This window comes from Elephas maximus, chromosome 20 (genome assembly GCF_024166365.1).
Source record: "Elephas maximus indicus isolate mEleMax1 chromosome 20, mEleMax1 primary haplotype, whole genome shotgun sequence".
NCBI lineage: Eukaryota > Metazoa > Chordata > Mammalia > Proboscidea > Elephantidae > Elephas > Elephas maximus.
The window spans coordinates 49,282,449-49,303,246 of NC_064838.1; the positions used below are offsets into that span (position 1 = coordinate 49,282,449).

At 46.2% G+C, this 20,798-nt stretch overlaps 2 protein-coding genes across 8 annotated transcripts in view; one reads left to right on the top strand and one right to left on the bottom strand.

Moving 5' to 3' along the window:
* The window catches only part of ZDHHC3 (zinc finger DHHC-type palmitoyltransferase 3), a 65,325-nt gene extending 57,913 nt beyond the window's left edge, over window positions 1-7,412 (bottom strand). For all 7 annotated transcript variants that reach the window (XM_049862011.1, XM_049862009.1, XM_049862013.1 and 4 more), the window contains exon 1: window positions 7,189-7,412. The gene's annotated coding sequence lies outside the window, so the exon portion shown is untranslated. The remainder of the gene's footprint in view (window positions 1-7,188) is intronic.
* A 65-nt stretch (window positions 7,413-7,477) lies between these two features.
* EXOSC7 (exosome component 7) overlaps window positions 7,478-20,798 on the top strand; it is a 43,237-nt gene continuing 29,916 nt past the window's right edge. Inside the window, exons 1-3 of the mRNA XM_049862448.1 lie at window positions 7,478-7,556; window positions 19,152-19,253; window positions 19,517-19,611. Coding sequence (XP_049718405.1) covers window positions 7,500-7,556; window positions 19,152-19,253; window positions 19,517-19,611 — 254 coding nt within the window. The 5' untranslated portion in view covers window positions 7,478-7,499. The remainder of the gene's footprint in view (window positions 7,557-19,151; window positions 19,254-19,516; window positions 19,612-20,798) is intronic.

Below are 20,798 nucleotides of genomic sequence, written 5' to 3' on the forward strand. Positions count from 1 at the left end.
CTCCCACACAAATTTTAGGGACCCGTGGAGAAGTGACTTCAACTCAGCTTTAGCACTTCATCTCTAAAGTGAGGAGGGTGGACTGGATCTCTAACCTCTGTGACTTAAAAAACCCAAGAAATGAACTCTAAGCAGATTTTCCTTCTACTACCTCCTGGGAGCCCACATCCCCATTCTTTTTTTTTTTAAATTGAGCATTCCTCTTCTATGAACCATTTTACTTTTGAATGCCGCCTCCTTAATAGCGCTTGACATCCACTGGGCTACCTCATGTGCATTGGTCCTAAAAAATACAGCCTTTTGGAAAGCGACTGTGAAGACTAGCTGTCTCTTCCAAACTCTGGCCCAACCCATTTTACAGATGGGTAAAGAAATGAAACTCAAGGAGTCAACTCATCTTCCAAAAATGCTTAGAGGTGGCTTGCTTGCTTTTTAGGTCTGACAGATGGTACCTACTGCAGTCTGTTTAATTAGATACTCTGCTGCCATCTCCCTGCATTAACTCCTCCTTGCAGGAAGCCTGCAACCCAGCAGAAAAATCTTTATAAAGGCAACAATGAATTACTGATCTAGCAATCCAATTAAAACTTGTCACTCAATAGAATACTCTCCCGGAATGTGAAACCTCTGTAATCAAGTGCGTGGACCTCATGTGACACTGAACAGCCTTCTGGCCTCTGTCATCATTAAACCCGCTGCTGTCAAGTGGACTGCGACTCACAGCAACCCTACAGAACAGAGCAGAAACGCCCCATAGGGTTTCCAAGGAGCAGCTGGTGGATTTGAACTGCCAACATTTTGGTTAGCTGTGGGGGTCTTAACCACTGTGCCACCGGGGCTCCCTGTCATCATCAGGTGACATAATATTACAAGGTTCCAAGATGGGTATTTTGCTTGAGCTGTTGCCCCACGGCGGGAGATGCTGAATATCGGGTGGGGCCGTGACTTTTAGAACATCCAGTACCGGCCAGACTGGGCTAAGAACTAGGCATGCCTAATCCAGTTTGATTCTCATATCTACTCTATCTCATGGGTATAAACCTCCACTTTCCCACCCCGTTTTAGAGATAAAGAAAATGAGGTATGGAGAATTTTGCCTGAATTTGTACTTCCCAGAACCAGTGGAGACAGGATACACCCTCAAGCCTGCTCTCACCCCAGAGCCAGCTTTTAACCACTTGCTGCAACTACTGAATTCTGACCAATAACTAGAAAAAAAGGGGAGAGTGTTGCTCTTTCCATCAGCAACCCTGGGTTACTTAGTTTCCCCTTTCTACACATGGTTATGCAAAGATAGCTCTATCAGTGGGCCACACGCAGCCTTCCGCCAGAGGCATTCACAGGCCACAGGCCCGAACTTAGAAGCATCTTGGACTCTAAGGTGGGGCCCTGACTGAATACCACCCAACATTCAGAAGGATCATCCTGCCCTAAATTAGGAAGCAAGGAGGGCTGTGAAGCCTCAGCTGGGAGAACCACCCTAAGATTTAGTTCCTAAATTCTGCTTCTGCTGGGGAACATTTTTTATGGGACTGCCTGCGGGGCCAAACACCAGGACGCTGCTTTTTCTGAGAGCCCACCCATGCTAGGCAGGGACCAACCAGCAAAGGCTCCCACCTGAGGGTACTGAGAATGGCACCTGGCCTCACATGACGCCATGTACAGACACACAACCACTGTGACATCACTCAGGCAAGAGCTTGAGTTTTTTTTAGGGACTAAAAGCAAAAGGGATCTGAAATAGCTAAGGGAAGGAAAGAAAGAACCAGTTACTGCAACTGAACCCAAGCTTCAAAAAGGTAGTCATTTGGATTTCAGGTCTCTGCTAACTCCATTTATCCCAGGCACTAAAAGTGGCAATGCAAGCCTTGGGAGGAAACTAGGACTACGGAATTAAGGCTGAAACGTGCTCTACAAGTCCACAGGCCCTATCTACCAGGCTAGGGCTCTCAGGATCTGCTGGGGGCTTTGGAGATAGATGGGAGGCCAATGCTAACCAGAATGAAGACTGGGCTGGAGTCAAGAAGCCAGAGTTGTACTCCCAGTTCTACCACCTGCTAGTCTTTTGATCTTGGGCAAAGATTTTTACCTTTCCTGCGCCTCAGTATCTATAAAATGAGAGGAATGGTTGAGCTGATTGCTGAAGTCCCTTCCAGAGCTGAGATTCTACGACTCCTCTGTTCTCAGGGGCAAATTCAACACCTGCTTTGTTAATTTCTTGGATTTTACCAAAAGCTTGCCTTAACTTCCTTTCCCTAGTTTTTGCTAATATTCAAAAGGAAACCCACTAGCAACTGCCTTTGCTTTCAGAGTGGAAAAAGCACTATCAAAATACATTAAATACTATGAAGTGGTAAATGAGAGAAGTCTTAAAATCCAAAGTTGAGTGTGACTACTTTTCAATGTTTAAATATTTGTGTATCCAGGATCTATTCTGAGTTTTACAAAATATGCATTTTAGAGTAAAATGAGGCTTAGAGAGGTTAAGTGACTTGCTCAAGGCTACAAAGCAAGCTAGTAGCAAAGCTCAGACCTTTAAACATCCAGTATTTCCACCATACATTGCTATCTCCCTAACCAACCCGCCTTTCTAGATTCTCTGTGATTATTTCTTGGTTAGAAGTGTACATTTTTTACATACCAAAGCCAAAACTTATTGCAACAGAACCCTGACCAGAACAGGACTTGCCCCACTAGGCTCACCTTCCTAGGGTAAGATAGCGATCCCACCCAAAGGTGTTCCATCCCCACTGGCCCTGAGCAGGAGATACTCATGTCTCAGCACAGAAAATCCAGAGTTCAATCACCAAGTCTCTACATACCAGGAAGGCCACAGTTTGGAGGAGACTATGAAAAGATGATGTTTTCCTGGCATTTCAGTTGTATTGGGATGAATGATTACAGTTGGGGAGACATGCTACTATAGGTTTCTCACCTTTACAATCAAGGGCCATGGATTACCTGGCCATTTGTCTCTGGATATCTGCTTTGGAAGAGGAAGGCAAATGATTTAAAATGCAAAATCAGGAAGAAAAAGGTTGTTGTTGTTAGCTGCCACTGAATTGGCCCCTGACTCCTGGCGACCCCATGCACAACAGGATGAAATGCTGCCCTGTCCTACACCATCCCCACGATTGGTTGCAAATTGGACGGCTGTGATCCATAGGGTTTTCACTGGCTAATTTTTCAGAAGTAGATTGCCCGGTCTTTCTTCTTAGGCCATTTTAATCTGGAAGCAGATACTAGTCTCCTTTTTTCCCCAGCAGGTCAATATCCAGACATCATATTCCTCCATTATTCCTTGAGACTCAGTTAACTTCTGTGGCTATCAGGGTGTGTATGTGAGTTTAAATGCTTCCAGAATTGGTAATCGGGATATATGACCCCCTTTTCTCACACACACCCTTATGAGGGACATAGGAAGCACCCTGCCATGCCCTCAAAATGAAACACATGTGAAGACTCCTCCTCCAAGTGAGAATAAACTTTCCCGATGTATTTCTATCAATTTTCTATCGCTATGTCCCCAAGTTACAATTTCTAGAACTGTGACATAGACCTGCTGGCCAGACTCTGCCAGGTTATTTATAACAAGTATTTTTTAAGGTAAGATAGGGGCAGGACAAATTCAAGTATATAAAGAAAACAGATCTATAGGGAAAATAGTAGCTCACTTTGTCCTTTTCTGGGGTGATGGGTTGATGGTGAAAAAGCAAAGAAAATGGACTAAAACTTGGCCATGTCAGTTTAAGACTGGGAACAAAATATTCCCCTGCTGGGTTTTTAAAGACTCTGGGTTTTTTTTTTTTTTCTAGCTCTCTGCAACTTCAGCACCATGGAGTGACACACTGCCCCCAAGCTCTTCCATAACTGGCTTTTATTGCTTTAATTAAACAAGACTAGGTGGGACAGATTCACTCCATCTCTGTATTATTATTGTTGCCTGCTAGTGGCTTTTAGTGTGTAGTGGCTAGCAGCAGCTCGTCACTTCTTGCACTTGATGCCTGGCCTGCACACTTAGCACCTTATTATAGGCTGGCCTCTCTTCTAATTACCATGTGTCTCAATTGAGCACTTTATTTTATTGTCTTGTTCATGCACTAGTTCAAGTGCTTGGGTTCCCTAACTATTATAGATTCTAAACTCCTTTTGGGCTGGTGCTGTGTTTTGGGTTTCCTTTTTATTTCTTCAGGCCCATGAGAACACTATAGACCTCTCAGGCATGCAAACACCACTTCCTGGTTTTATGAAGTTTCTAGATCTATCCTGGGAATATGGCACATGGTTGGAAGCTGGGATGCCATGCCTATTTCCACCCTCCGTATCAGATCCTTCAGCCTCCTTCACTGGTGAGGGCTCTCATCAGCTTCTTGGAGTTATGCTCTACTAGGCCTGTATCTAACTTTTTTTCTCATCTAAAAGGTTGGGCTGAAATAGACAGAGAAACTTTCCACCAGCACCACCTTCCATGTTCCTCTAGAAAAAAAAATTTAAGGATGTGAGTTTATGCTTGAAACAGACTTCTCACTTACTATTTTTATAGTCCTTGGGTAGTGCAAACAGTTAACTGTTGGCAGTTCAAACCTACCCAGAGATGCCTTGTAAGATAGGTCTGATCAGCTTCCGAAAGGTCATAGCCTTGAAAACCCTATGGAGCAGTTCTACTCTGCAGACCTGGGGTTACCGTGAGTCAGAACTGACTTGACGAGAGCTAACAACAACACAGTTTATAGGGCAGTTGCCAATTCCATAACAAACGCAGGCCACCTTCTCCAAACACTCCGGTGAATGAAACAGATCCTGGGGGGCGGGGGGCTGGGGGAGGACGGTATAGGTAATGGTTAGAAGTACAAGCATGGGAGCTAAATCGGCTGGGCTCAAATTCTGGCTCTGCTACTTACTAGTCTAGCTATGTGACCTGTGACCATGGTCAAGACACTTAATCTTTCTACACCCCAGATTCTCAATCTGTAAAATGGAGATAATGATAGTATCTGGCTCATAGGGTTGTTGTGAGGACAGAAAGCGTGAACCTTTGTAAAGTGTTTAGAACACTGCTCGGCACATAATCAGCACTATGTAGGTTTGTGTTAAATAAAATTAATAGAGTTCAGCTTTTAGAATATACAGACCTACAAAAATAATATACCCCTGAAAGAATATGACAGTGATGGGAAAACAAGCTGGTTGAATGGAATTTTTTGCCATCCTTAACTTCTTAAATTTTTGGCTAAAAAAAGAACTCTGAATTTATGGGTTTTAAAAATGTTTAATCATTATCACAGCAAATGTGATAAAAATGTTCTGGAAACATTAAGTAGAACAACCAGTGAAGGTGCACTGTTTTAGTTGAGAATTTAAAATAAATAGTCTATTGTTTATACCTCTTACAGCTACTTAGCCTAATCTATCAGACATCATTCGTAACAGTATTTATGTTATGTAACTTAACAGTATTAGCAAAAACTATGGACGCTTCCCCAGCAAGAAACCCTTTGTCAGGTGTCAGGACAGCTCAAATATATGTTGTGTATTTTAAAGGACATATTGAAAGATATTTTCTATAAAGATGACTCCATGGTATCCAAATTCAGACCTTTCTTGCTCTGTGTCTTTTCTGATCTGTGAATTTGCTGGCATCTTTTAAATCCCCAATCCCCTGACATATCCTAGCAACTAAAATCCCACTTGAAGAGGCTCTCTCTTCTGAGCAATTACTAGTACAAAATATGGTTTCTCACAGTCCCTTGTTATCTCAACACACAGTTCCTCACATAGAATTCAGCTGCCCAACTACACACAAAGGTATCTATGTACCACAACAGGTGGGGCACCTGTGCCTTGATTGGGGAGGGAACCCTTCTGGCTTCACCTCTCCTAGTTTCCCTGGAGAGCAAAGTTCAACCCTGGAAGACATCTTCCCTATAGGTGCACCTTTACAGAAAACTACGTAGACTTCAGAAACAAATGCCTAGTCTAAGAAAAAGTGATCATCTATTTTGGGGCTCAGCAGTTAAGTGCTTAAGAATGCGGGCAGACACTTCCTCTCCGTACCCTTCTCTGACTCACCTCCTGGTTCTCAGTCCCACTGCACCCATTGGTGCTACCATCATAGCTCTAACCACAACGTTCTGTGGTTCCCTCGACCCTCCAGCCTCCCCCTCTGCACAGGGAGCTTCTCTGGGCAGAAGTTGCATTTTACTTGTCTTAGTGTTCCAAAGCTAGAACAAAGCCCATCTGTAGTAGGCTCCCAATAGTTATCTGTGAAATTGTACCGAAGCCAATATCTGAGAAAATCAACCATTCTTTGGATAATCAAGCTGTTAAGGTTTACTTTGGTTTCTGACAACAGAGAAGGAGGTTCCTCAAAAACGGGACACGAGGAAGTCATCAGACCCATTCCTTGTTTCAACCACTTTGAATCAACTTTCCTCCATTTATCCGCATGGCCCCTTTAAAACTTGTACCGTACCGAGTCTGCCCCGCCTTAATGGGCTCCTGTGGTGACCCCAGCTTCACCTTGCAGGTATCCTGTCTGGATATCCAAGGCCCAGAATTCGACTCGGCCACCGCGCGGGGCTGGCTTTTTTACCGGCAGCTGCCATAGCTCCCACGATCACCCCCATCAAGCCGGGACTTCCAGTCCCCTATGGGAAGCGCTGGGGGCGCCCCGGCACTGCGCCCGCGCCAGCGCCGGTTGCCAAGATCCTCCTTACTTTTTTCGGGACAATGCTCCGGCGATCATCCGGGGAAGTGGGCCCTGCAAGGTCCTGGCCCCCCGACCCGTTCGATTCGTCCTCGGAGAGAGGAGGGGGGAGTTTGAGGGACCGGGGGAAGGCGGCGACGATGCCTCGAGATTAGTGACCCCACTCCCCGCCCGGACCCTTCCCACGGAGACCGAGCCGAAGAGAGCTTCATTGCTTCTACTTTTCAACCATTCTAGGAACCAGGGAAAGGGAGGGGCGGGAAGAGTGGGGAGATAGCCCCCCGGGCCAATCACGACGTCCGGCTCCTTTCGGGGTCTGTCAGTTTCCTCTCTCTTACACACACATGACCTGCTACTTCAACTCCAGCTGTGAGCAAACTGCGCCTCGTGCCTCTCCTACTACGAGTCCCCCAGCCCTGGCCCGCGCGCCTATCCTAACCCCAGTTTCTTCACCCCAACCCGAGTTCCCCCTTCTAACTGACCGTGAAGCCGGTGGCAGTTCCCCAGTCCCAGGCCGCCGGGGAGACTCTTGCCGCCGCCGCCGTGGCCACAATTTGCACTCCCCGACACGGGTCCCGGCCTTGGGCTGCGGCGATGGCTCCCCGGCTCCCTGGACTCGGCCAGACACCCGGCGGCGCGCAGGAGAAGCCCATCGAGCTCCCGGCGGCGGCGGCAGCAGCGGCTGCAGGAGCGGCCGCCGCGCTGGCTGATGACGTTCGGGTGCAGGGGGCGCGGCCGCCTGGGGGAGGGGGCGCGGGCGGATGACGTACGGCGAGCAGGGCGACTCTGCAGCATGGCGTCCGTGGCGCTGAGCGAGGCGGAGAAGGTGTACATCGTGCATGGCGTCCAGGTAGTTGCAGCAGCAGGTCGGCCGTAGAGTTACGCTGGCCCTGCGAGCTGCGGCTGGCCCTCGGTTTCCCGGCTGGGGAGGCCCCAGGTTGCCGCGAGTCTGGATTTACCTTGTGATTAAATGGCTCGGATTCTGCATCCCGAAGCCGGCAACGCGGCCGTTTTTAGGACTGGGTGGCGAGCATCCATTTAGGTCTCTTCTCGTACTTGCAGCTTTTCGGGCCTACAAGGTTCTGAACCTGGGTAGGAAGGGGTGGGCGCTCCCAGAGGCCTTTCTTGAGGTCTTTCCTGGGGGAAATACCGCCCCCGGACCATCTCTTCACCCTTTGCGTGACGCTTCGCTTGGCCTAGTCTCAGTTTTTTCTTCTAGGAAATGGGGGGAGGTGTGTTTCTGGCTCTCTTTTTCTCAGCTGGCGGTTTGGTGGCTCAGAGAGAGCACACACCCGCTTTGAAGATATATATTGCCTTACAGATGAAGGAGGGATGTTATGATTTAAAAGGCGGCTTTGCAGCCAGTAGCGTAATTCTTTCTGTTTCCCATTTTGCCATTGGAGAACTAAGATCCCTAAAAACAGCTAGAACCCATTGTCTTTGCTCAGACTTCAACCCCTAGTTTGGACCACTCCAGAAGTAGAGCTGGAGGATGTTGGGCCTGCTAGGAGCTACCCAGCTTCCTTCTCTGGCTCTTGTTATCCTTCCTTCACTCTTGTTATGCCACTGCGCGGCTCTCCCATCCCAGTTCTCCAGCCCACCTATGGCAGAGTTCTGAGGGCAGCTACTGCACCCTCCCTCATGCCCTTTCTCAGCCAAGGCAAACTGCAGTCAGTGGTCCCGTGATGTAGGTAATAGATTAGGCAGCCAGCTATCATTAAAACTCCACAACTGAGTTAAGGCCGTGTCCTTTTTAAAATTGTGGCCTGCTTTTTTTTTTTTATTGTGTGTGCCTGTTACAGAGGAAGTAAACATCAATATTTAGCTGACAGTTTGCTTGTTTGTTGTGTAACAACTCAGCGACACCTGAACCCAAGGTGGGCCACATCTCCAAGAGACTGAAGAAAGACTCCAGAACCAGTCATCGTGACATATGGTTTATTGGGACACTTACTTACAGGACCGTGGCCCAGGGCGGCAGCTGGACTAGTTTAGTGCTCCACAATCACCTAGCATAGGACACGAGCTTATATACCATTCCAGCTGGGTCCAAGGCTCATGGTTTTTCTCCCACGTCCTTGGGCAGTTACCGTTCCCAGGGACTTCACGTCCAGGCCCAGATGTTTTTCTTCTTGTTGCTAAGGCTTTCCTCAGCCTTGGTCACTGGCCTAGTCACACCACTCCTGTCCTTGTACCTCAGCCCAAGTCCATCCTGAATTCATCCCCATCATGCTTTGGGGGAGAGCAAAGCTGACTCCATTAGGACGGTATGCATATAGCTGAATAGGATTACCCTACAATATTAAACCTGAATAATAGAGTCAGAACGTAAAGGTTCATGAACTTTTTAAGATCTACTTCAGGGTCAGCAATAAGGAAATATATGTGTGTGTGTGTGTTACTGAGTGGCGTATGTATGTTATTTGTGTTTGGGAGGTATAAAACCGTTCACAAAGCAATTAGATTTGTCCTTCCCTGTCTTATTTTTGTGCCAACTTCGTTCAGATGATTTTCCTCCTCAAAGGAATGCTTAGGGGAGGCATTAAGGATTATGTTTTATTTCTAAATCTAAAAGCCTTTAGGTTTTTTCCTTTGCTACCACAGCCAGGAAATATTGGTTACACTTTACAGCCAATTCTCTCTCACATTCCATCTCTGACAGTGGCACCAAGGGACATAGGATAGGAAAATAAGTGAGTCCTCCTTGTCTGTAACCTCCCTAGGTTAGAGATGTCTTACAAACATCCTTAGTTCCCATGGCAACTCACTGTCCAACTGCCTATCAGAGACCCACTGAGGCTATAAGCTTTTCTTCCTTATTACTTTAAAATCAGTCAGCACGTCATTTATATTTATTACACACCTGTTATATGTTGGGTGCTGTGGGGAGGGAAAAAAAAAGCTACAGTCTGGCCCCTGAGATACTTAGGATATAGTTCGGGCAACGTTAGTTGGTTTTATTCACCATTTTATACCCAGCCCCCATTGTATTATGTGGGAAACAGTAGGAGTGCCAAAACATACTTGTGAAATAAATAAATGAACAATAGGGGAGAGAGACAGGAAAGATGAATAAAACAAAAGCAATGGCATATAGGATATACGCCAAGGGAGCTAAAGATTTCTGGGGGCTATAATGCTCTGGAAGGCTTCCTTAAGGAAGTAGAATTTCCAAGTGTCCCCCCTGTGTATCTTTGGGAATCAGTATTCATTCACCACAGAACTGAGCTAGCCTTGGGAGGTAAGACGGAACCTGCCCTTATCTTGTTCCCATGCTAGAAGGAAGATGCAGGAATTACAGACCCATTTGTTTATATGTTTAACTGAAAATTGTACTGAGTGCTGTGAGTGAAAAAGCTTTGGATTTGATCCAGTCTGGGAGAGTCCCTAAGGAAATGGCGTTTGAGCTGAGCCCTCAGAATGAGCAGGAGTTAAGTAGTCAAGAGCCTTTTAGAAGGATGGGATGGTGAGTCCACAGGCCCTTCAGAAGAGGAAGTGTGGAGCCCCAGGGGTGAGCTGGGGATAATAGTGGAAGACTGGATTGCAGAGGTGACCAGAAACCCAGTTACTTTCCTATTATGGATCTTGGTGGGTAATGGTCTATTGACTTATGTGTATGGTATCTTTAAGGCCTAGCCAGCGTCCAGCACTTGGTAGGAACTCAGTGACATTGAATAAGTATGGTAGGCCGTAAAGGGGGGGTGGGTTAGACAGTCTTTGTTTTTTAAGTCAACCCTCACACTCACTAATACATGGAAACATTAGGGTCACAGTTCATAGTAAAAAATATTTTTTTAGATAGTATTTTCCCCAAGCTGATTGTAAGTTCCTTTAGAACTCTCTTTTGCATTTCTTTGTGTGGCTTTTGTTTTACCATTCTGTATCTCAAACTGTTCTTCCTGTCTTCAGAATATTCAGGAACTTTGGGAAGATGGCAGAATTTCCAGAATCTAGGACTTAGTCTCTTACCTGGTTAGCTTAACTGGCTAGATTGTGCTTTCTGTCATCCATAAGAAGACATTGCTAACCTCCATCTTAGTCTAGTGGTTCCGAAGCCTCAAAGCACGTTTTACTCAACCACAAAATACAGGTTCCCAGGCTTCACCCCGCTCTTCTGAATCAGAATCTCCAGGGCTGCAGGCTGGACATAGACATTTTTATCAAGTGTTGGGAGATCTTGATGCAGCTGCCAGACATTGGCCTGTGGGCTGGTGATCGTGAGCCAATGGCCTGGTCTAGCTTAGAGCCTGGTGCAGGAATCTCTGCTACCGGCTGCCTGTGGTCTCATGATCTCCCTTTGAACGAATATTTGGAGTCAGACTGAGCAGGTTCCTTTCCAGCTCTGCCGTTCACAGTAAGAATGGTTTTACCTGAGTAACTGAGCCAGCTCCCCCATGGGCAAAATGAGGACACAGTCACCTGGGAGCAGAGTGGGCTCATGAGGAATGATGAGATAAGAGATGCCAAGCACCTGGCAAGCCCCGAAGAAATGTTGGCTCCCTTTTGAGTTTGTTTTTTCCCTAAACCATCTACATTATACCCCCAACCTTAATAATGATCCCATTTGGGGTTCAGCCTGTGGCTGTTGAGATTTAAGCTCTTTTGATTTGAAGGGCTAAGATTCTTAAGTTTATTTCAGGAAACTTATGTCAAGGACTAGAGAGTCCCCAGGCAGCTCTCAGGTACTGCTTCCCATGGATCCTTCATGGGTCACATGGCCTGTCTGACTGTCTTTATGTCCCAGGTGACTTCTCTGCCAAAGTTCATCCCTTCCTCCCAGCTACTTGCCGTCCAGCTTCCCTTCCACCTTGGTAAGTTCTGCCCTCGCCCCAGTAACCTTGCTTCTGTGTGGACTGTCCAGCCCCCTCCACATTGTGACCTGTTAGCTCCTTTTTAGCTCCTTTCTTTTTTCAGGTATTTCCCAGATCAGATTCCAAAGAGATTCAGAAAAACAAACCAAAAACAAAGAGAACCAGTTTGGCCTAGCTAGTATTTCATGACCAAAAGAGCTAGTTTTCCTGTAGATTGTGTGCCTTTGGGTCAGGCACCCACCCTGGCTCTGGCTATTGGGGGTGGATAATGACCCAAAAGGCAGGGTGCTTGTGTTCCTGACCCAGAGGTTAGACTGGCCCTCGTAGGTTCAGACCAAGTCACAGCAGTTGATTCAAACCAAACCAAACCTGTCGCCATCAGGTCAATTCCGACACCCTATATGACAATGTAGAACTGCCCCATAGGGTTTCCAAGGAGCGGCTGGTGGATTTGAACTGCTGACCTTTTGGTTAGCAGCCCAGGGCATAACCACTGTACCATGAGGGCTCCAGCAGTTGATTAGTCCCAACGAACCCGGGCTTCAAACCGGTGTATTCCAGTTTGAACCCCTGCTGAGAACTTGCCTTTCTAAAAAGTTCCCAGGAGGTTATACCTCAGAATCACCCAGGGATGTTGTTAAAATGTAGACTCTGATTCAGTATATCTGGGGGTGAAAAGGCACATTCTCAGCAGGGATTCAAACCGTAACGAACCAGTTCTGCAACAAGCAGGCTTTCCTGTTGGGACCTGTCAAAGCCATTCCACTGAATTTTCTTGTCTGTTCGAGGGAGATACAGCTTAGCTGATGATTTCGGCTACTTTTCTGTAGGTCTAGCTTTAATTGTAAGCTCTGTCCAGGGAAGGGCTCAGAAAAGGGAGGGCAGGGGCCGAGCCCTGTCTTCAACCAAGAGATGGAGCGGTCAGTGCTCAGTTGGGGAATCTGGCTATGGCAGAACCGGAGCCTGCACCCAGGAGTTGACTGTTAGCCTTGGATCCCTTCTATTCACAAACATGGCTCACAAAGCCTGTGTCAGGCTCTGCAGGGTGTAGCCTTGTGGAAGCACATCCTTTCCACGTAATGCAGGGCTTCGGTACTTCCACTCAGTCACAAACAAAGGCTTGGGAAGTGGAACCCGGGCTGAAGGGTCAGCGTCTGCTTTTGCCTGCTGGGCTTGGAGCGGTACAGCTGGATTGGACATGGCTCCTTTCCTAAGAGAGATACTTGGAGTAGGGGAGATTCTCACTTCTCCTCTAGCAAGCTCTGAGATTTTGGACAAGTCCAGGCAAGGTGCTGAGGGGATTACCATCATCTGAGAGGACCACTTGGCGTCTGAAATCCTCCCAGGTGTGTTGGATTAGTAGGAAGCCTTGTTAGCTTCAGTTACAGAGGAATAGGGCAGGGTTACCTGGGTGTGAAGGAAAGGAGCTCTGGACTGAGTTATCTGTACAGTACTTCCACTCAGTCACAAACAAAGTACTGAAATTTGGTGCCTTAGTTTCCTCATCTGTAAATTGAGGCTGCTGTTACCTCTCTCCAGGGTTGTTTGTGAGGATTCTGTGAGCTAATCATGCCCCAGAAGCAGGGAAAGGAGTTGCTTTATTATCATTGTCACTAGCAGGGGCAGATTAACCAAGGTACATGGGCTTAATTGTGTTTGCTTACTAATCTGTAGTGCACAATTTCTCATGGGTTTCACCACATCTTTGATGTGTCCTCATTTGTAAAATGGAATGAGTAATACCTATCTTACACGGTTATTGTGAGGATTAAATGAGTTAACTGTGTAGCATTCTTGGTACATGCATTATCTGGTATATAGTAAATAGTAGCTGCTGTTGTTTTTATTTGCAAATAACTGTCGCTAACTTAATTTATAAGGTCTCTGGGTGATGCAAATGGTCACAGAAGTGCTAACCTAAAGGTTGGTGATTTGAATTCATCCAGTGGTACTGTGGAAGAAAAGGCCTGGCAATCTCCTTCCATTAAGATTACAGCCAAGAAAATCCTTTGGAGCATTTCTACTCAGTACCACATAGGGCTGCCGTGAGTCGGAATCAACTCGGTGGCAGCTGGCAACAACAATTTAACCTGATAGATCTGTAGAATTAGAGGAGCACCTTTGAGGCATCTAATTCAATCTCCATCTTTTGTAAATGAGGATACTAGTCCAAAGAGGGAAGGGACTCCTTGGTCAAGCAGTTAGTGAACGGCAGAACCAGGCCTGGAACCCATGACCAGATGCTGAGTGATCACTCACACTCATACCATACCCACAACCCACAAAGGATTCCTTGTAAATGTAGATGTCTATGGTCCAGGTTTTTGCTTTCCTAACTGGGCACACCTGCAGGATGGGGCAAACTGTGGAGTCAGAGATTGACCTAGAAAGCCTTTGGGTTCTGTGGGTAGGGTTGTGAGGAGACGCGGTTAGTTACTCACATGGTCTCTGGTGAAGAGGGCTCACTGGCAGGCTCCCTTCTCCTAGCCTTGAAATTTTGTTATTTTCAGATAGGTATCTCCTCAGACTCAAGACAGGGATTACTTGGAGGAGGGGATGGGCTGCAAAGGGGACTTCTACCTCACTTAGGATGTTTATTTTCTGTCATTTAAAAGGGAGTGAGAACAAAAGAGCTGAAGCAAAAATGACAGAAGGTGGTAGTACTGTGTGGTGGGAGCATAAGGGGCTCTGGGTGGCGCAGTGGTTAAGTGCTTGGGTGGGATCCGAAAGGTTAGCAGTTCAAACCCACCAGTCTGCTTCTGTAAAGATTACAGCCTTGGAAACCCTCTGGGCCAGTTCTACTCTGCCCTTTAGGGTGGCCATGAGTCAGAATCGACTCGACTTTTGGCAGTGGGTTCTTTTGGTTGGTGGGAGTATGCAGTGTTTTGCTTTTCTATATTGGTTTCTCAATGTAAGTCAGTCACATGTGCGGTTAGCCAGGCAGCTTAAAGGTAACTTCACAATAGTTAGATATATTACAGTAATGTTTTTGTTTGTTTGTTTTAAATCTTTTTGGGGACTTCAACCTATTTGAGAATCTGATGAAGGTAATGATTCTTTTTGTGGAAAAAAAGTACTTTCAAAAAATATTTACAAAGGCGGAGAAAGATTTCTGTGAACTAACCTGGAGTAATTTTCTGGGTACATTTTCTGGGAGCAGATTGCCCAGTCCTTCTGTGGAGCCACTGGGCGGGTTTGAACCACCAACCTTTTGGTTACCAGCTGAGTGCAAACCATTTGCACCACTCAGGGACCTTGGGGAAACCTATACTGGAGTATAAACAGTTACAAATGAACCTGCGTTACAAATGAGTAATTTGTAACATAATCACCTTGAATGGCAAAGGGGAAAACGACTAAGTAACTGGAAAACAGTATTTTGGTCCTGGGTGGTGTGAACAGTTTAGGCTCAACTACTAGCTGAAAGGTTGCTGTTTGAACCCACCCAGATGCACCTCAGAAAATAGGCCTGGTGATCTGTTTTTGAAAGGTCACTGCCTTGAAAACCCTTTGGGGCAGCTCTACTCTAACACACGTGGAGTTGCCATGAGTGGGAATTGACTTGACAGCAACTAACAGCAACAGCAATGAGAGTAAAGACAAAAAGAACTCTACACAAATACTGTACCGTGTTAGGAAATTTATTACACACGGAGGTATGGGTTAGCAATTCCTGGAAGTATTTCGTATAAACTGAGATTGAACAAATAAGTAAACATATTGTAGATAATAAGAGCTAGGTTTCTCCCTATCCGAGAAAGAAGTTACAAATAAGAAAAGGGGGGAGGTTAGAATGAACTCGGTGGCATTGGATTGAAATTCAGCTGTCAGTATGAACTGATGGCTTTGAATGTATACGTAGACAAACCAAAAACTAAACCCTTTGCTGTTGAGTTGATTCTGACTCATGGTGACCCCGTGTGTTACAGAGTAGAACTGCTCCATAGGGTTTTCTCTGCTGTAATCTTTACAGAAGCAGATCACCAGGACTTCTGTGGTGCCACTGGGCAGGTTCAAACTGCCAATCTTTAGATTGGTAGTTGAAGGCAGTGGTTTATGCCACCCAGAGACCCATGTATGTAGATAGATACAGGAAGAAATGGAGATGTATATGTACGTGTGATTAGTGTACATACGTACATTTTCTAGCTCTGTCTGCTAAGAAGGTCTCGAAGCAGCCATACCCCATGTTGTGCAATGGCTTGCTTTTTGTGTGGCTTCTCCCCATGGTCTTATAACTCGCACCAAATGGTTGAGTGGGACCATGCTAATAAGGTCTATGGAACCCTAGCTAGGGGATTGGTCAGTTTTGCCATCCCAAAGGCGAGAGGGAGAGGATCTTACCACTGCCAAGGAGGAAGAGCCAAGAGCAGCAATCTACACCAGCTCATGGTATCAAATATCTTTCTCTTCATTTGGTCAGATTCTGGTCAGCTCATTCCTAGGTATCCAAGGTAGGTCACAATGGGTAGCCCCTTCTCACCCCTAGCCCCCTTGGGCTAGGTCTCTGGGCTGCACCCATAAACTCAGGAGTCCACACATCTCCCTGCACTTCTGACCAGCCAGCCCTTCCCCTGTGGGAACTCAGCCCATCTCTTCACTGTTGCACTTCCACTGTTTCCACTCATGGGTGGACCCAGTTGGTCACCTCAGGTAAACATACCAGGCTTTCTGCTCACTGTGTCCCTTTAACTTCCAGTCCTGGAAGGGGGTTCTGATGCATACTGACTTTTCCTGCCTCAGTGCGCCCAGAGGCAAACAACTTGCTTGCATGAAATTCAGAAAGCAAAACAGTCATTTAAAATTTTTTTTTTTCTGCAAGTCTTTTCTTCAAATGCAAGTCTTCTGTTCTCTCAGCAGTTCTGAGTAGGTCTGCATGTCTTTTCAAATGCAAAATCTGGGTTGGGCTCTGGTTTTCAATCTAATCCCCACTCTATACACAGGGCTTACTGGCATGAACCAAAAAGCCTATGTTTCATGCCGAAAATCCTAGTTTCCCTGCTGAAGGCGGAGTTATGCACTCTCTAACATATAATACCCAATATTCATTTCTAACATACATTTACAGCATAGGGTCACTATGAGTTGGAAACGACAGCATCAGGTTTGGTTTTTTTGGAAACCCTGGTGGTATAGTGGTTAAGAGCTATGGCTGCTAACCAGAAGATTGGCAGTTTGAATCTACCAGTTGCTCCTTGGAAACCCTATGGGGCAGTTCTCTGTCCTTTAGGGTTGCTATGAGTTGGAATCAACTCCACAGTAACGGGTTTGGTTTTCTGGTTTTTTTTTTACACCACTAGATGGAAACATTCAGTATCCATAGTACATTCAGTTAAATACATAATCCTAAATACATAGGCTTTTAAAAACATTCCAGTTTCATTTTTTCCACTCCACCCTTTGACTGTCTTCTCATTCTTATGCATTTGGCCTTGGGCCTCTGGTCGGGTGGAACCATAACCCTGGCCCCCTATCAGTTATCTTGCTTTGCAGGCCTGGTTTTGGTCCCAGGCCACTTCAGATGCCTTTCTCCCCTCAGCTGCCGCAAAACTTTCCTTTCAGGCAAAAACAGCCAAAGTAACCATCTAAGAATCAAGTTTCACTTCCCAAGCCCCTTCCTTCTCTCTCTTCCAAAGTCCTATCCTTCCTTGAGTCTGGAGATACTATGACAAATCCCGCTTCTGACACCAACCGTGAAAATGGCATGAGGGCAGTGTCTGACCTCCGTCTTGTAGCAGTCAGCCTAGGGCTGTTGATCTTGATTCTCTGTCCTCCTTGTGACGTTAGAGGAGGTCAGATGCCACCCACATGCCATTTTTATACCCCATTAGCAATGAGCAAACTTAGCACTCAGATCCTGGTTTTTAAATACTACCAGGGCTCTTTGGAGAAATGCCTGGTTCCGGGACTGGGGCAGGAAAAGTACAACGGGCTGGAACATCTTGTGGTGCCAGAAAGTAAATAAGTGGAGGTATGTTGAAAGGACACTGGAACCAAACAAACTAAAGGAGCTCCCCAGTGACCAGATCTGGAGCAGTTAGAACATCAAAATCGTGGTAGCGTTAGACTGTAACTCAGAGCATATAGTATCTATGAGTTATATGGATATAAATAATTAAAGACATAATTAAATGGGAAGGGCCAGCTCTTCCTTACAGAAGTCCATTAATAAATGTCAAAGAAATGAAGAAATCACCGACTGGCAAACACCACAGTAATAATTGTTGCAGGCAAGGCCTTCTGGTGGATGCTAAACTTAGTAGGGGAAAATTTGAGGAGAAATAGGGTATTTACATAGAAAGTACCTTTTCCTGAGATATTAATTGCAAAGAGAAAAACGGTAACTTTACAGTGGAGAAACCGCAGACACCGCTTGAACCAAGTGATTAAAGTTAATATTGCTAGCAATTAAAACATACTGATGTCCTGTACCCCCTGATATGAGCCTCTGAAATGGGCACTACCTCTTCTGGGGTATTCTAGCTAAAAATGCCTAACCTCAGTCTACCCATGAGAGAATACTGGACCCATCCAATTAAGGGGTCTTCTACAAAATGCCAGGCCAGTACTCTTCAAAAGGGTCAAGATTATGAAAGACTGAGGAGCTGTCCCAGAGTAAAGTAAGCTAAGGGGACAACGTCAGCTAAATGCAGCATGGAGTCCTGGATTGGATCCTGAACGAGAAAAAGACATTGGTGGGAAAAGTGGTGAAACCGGAATAGAGGCTGTAGTTTAGTTAATAGTCCTATACCAGTGTTAATTTCTGATTTTGGTAAGTTTACTGTATTGTGGTTACGAAAAGTTAGCAGGAGAAGCTGGGTAAAGAAATTGTGGAAACTCTTTCCTAATTTTGCAACTCTTCTGTAGGTCTAAAATTATTTCAAAATAATTTTTACACAATGGGAGGAGGGCAGTGCGGCGATCACCCTGAAATCCATCTTCTATAGCAGGGCTGGCAAACTTGGCCAGTAACGAGCTGGATGGGAAATATTTGGGGCTTGGCAAGTAGCACGGGTGGCCTCTGTAGCAACTCAGCTCTGCCCTTGTAGCGTGCTAGCAGCCGTAGACCTTACGTAAAGGAGTAGGCATGGCTATGACCCTGTTTAGAGAATGCCTAAGCTTTAGATGATACCTACTAGGTGTTTTTTCTTGTTTTGTTCTTTGTCTTAGCTGTTGACAGAGCAGATCTTGTTGTGTTCTGTGTGAAAGGGAGCTACAGCTGAGACAGTTGTACCCTGTAGCTCTGACATGTTCTTCTTGATGCGGTTTTAGAATTGCAGATTTGGAGAGAGATGACTTATTTTGCCTCTGGTTCAAATCTGTTTGTCTTTGTGTGCCTATTCAGCATAAATGGTATATGGCGTGGACTTTGCAGCTGGCTAGACCTGGGATAGAAACCTAGCTTTGCTTTTACTAGCTGTAGGACCTTGGACAAGTCACTGAATGTCTGTGAGTCTGTTTCCTCAGGTGCAAAATAGTAACATTGTCAGTAGCCATGGGGGCAGAATTTAAGAGGAGTCACTAAGAGGAAAGGAGATACTGCATATTTTTCTGGGGGAAAAGGGAGTGGGGCAATTTGGGAGCCTGTTGTTGCTTTGGGACCAGAGCCTGAGGATTGTGGCCGTCACCCTCAGGAGGACCTCCGTGTGGATGGCCGCAGCTGCGAGGACTACCGATGCATGGAGGTAGAAACTGACGTGGTGTCCAACACCAGTGGGTCTGCCAGGGTCAAGCTGGTGAGTAGAGGGGCCATGGTCTATGCCCATGTGGAGGGGCGGGGAGGCCCCTGCAGGCCTTGGGAGAGCACACAGCTCCTGGGGAAACCTGGATCTAAGCTAGACTCAGGGAGGGGGCCTGTCTAGATCTGAAGGAAACTTTACCTCCTCAAGCTTCACTTTCCCAGGTCCAGCACTGCTCCCAAGGGTGTCTGGGAGAGGAGGAGGTGGTTGGGTATTTGGCTGCCTGCCTGAGTGAAGCCCCTTCTTGTATGTGTCTGCAGGGCCACACAGACATCTTGGTGGGAGTGAAAGCAGAAATGGGGACACCAAAGCTGGAGAAACCAAACGAAGGCTACTTGGAGTTCTTTGTCGACTGGTCAGTACTATGCAGATATTTTTAAAGAAAAATGACTTAAAAGATGAAGATTCCAAAAACGAACCTCTCGTTTCCCGTTGAGCCCACTCTTATTTTGTATTTATTTAATCATCATTCTTCCAGTCAGCAGATATTTACCGAGTTCCTCCTGTGTGTCAGGTACCGGGATCTGTGTAAGGAGGTCTTGCTTCTAGTCTTGCCCTTGTCTTAATCACCTGACCCTTTATAAGCCTCAATTTCCCCATCTGAAAAAGAAAGCCATCTGCCAGGCAGCCCAGAACATGGTTGTTATGAGGGTCAAATGAAATGATGGGGGTTATTGTGCTTTGAAAAATATCAAATGTAAGGGTTGTTTGATCTAAAATGCCCTATTTCTCTTCTTGTTCTACCTTTGCCGAAAACTATTCACCACCTGCTTGGCAGAGCAAGGCCTGGGGCCATCCGAGCAGCCTGACAGCCCAGAGGCTGAGAGTGGCAGCTAGGCAGGCAGTGTGCATGCTGGGAGGAGCCAGGGCTTTGCAGTCTCTGCAGCCAAACAGCCTTGGGCCAGAATCTCAGCTCCTTCTCTGGCTAGCTGTGTGACCTCAGACAAGTGACTCAGTCTCTCTGTGCCTAAATGTCTTCATCTAAATAATGGGGGGAATGTTGTGATGATGAAAAAATGAAGTGATGATAGAGCACGGAGCACAGTGACTGGCTCCCAGTGGGCTTTGAGTAAATATCAGCTCTCTCCCTCTCATTATCTCCCCCTACTAGGGACTGGGGTTTCTTACTGGGTTGCTGGCCTGGTCCCATCTTGTATCTATAACCTTGGTTCTAGCAGGCTTTCCTGAGATAGGTAAGATATCTGTGGGCTCATTCTAGGTGAGGTATATAATATTGGTGCTGTATTGGGAGTCCCCAAGACCACTTCCCACATTTAGAGATTTGCTAGAAGGTCTCAGCATGTGTATTACATACACACGTACATGTTACAGCAACAAAAATGGGGGAACAGAGAGGCGGAGCCAAGATGGCGGACTAGGCAGACGCTACCTCGGATCCCTCTTACAACAAAGACACGGAAAAACAAGTGAATCGATCACATACATAACAATCTACGAACCCTGAACAACAAACACAGATTTAGAGATGGAGAACGAACTAATACGGGGAAGCAGCGATTGTTTCCAGAGCCTGGAGCCAGC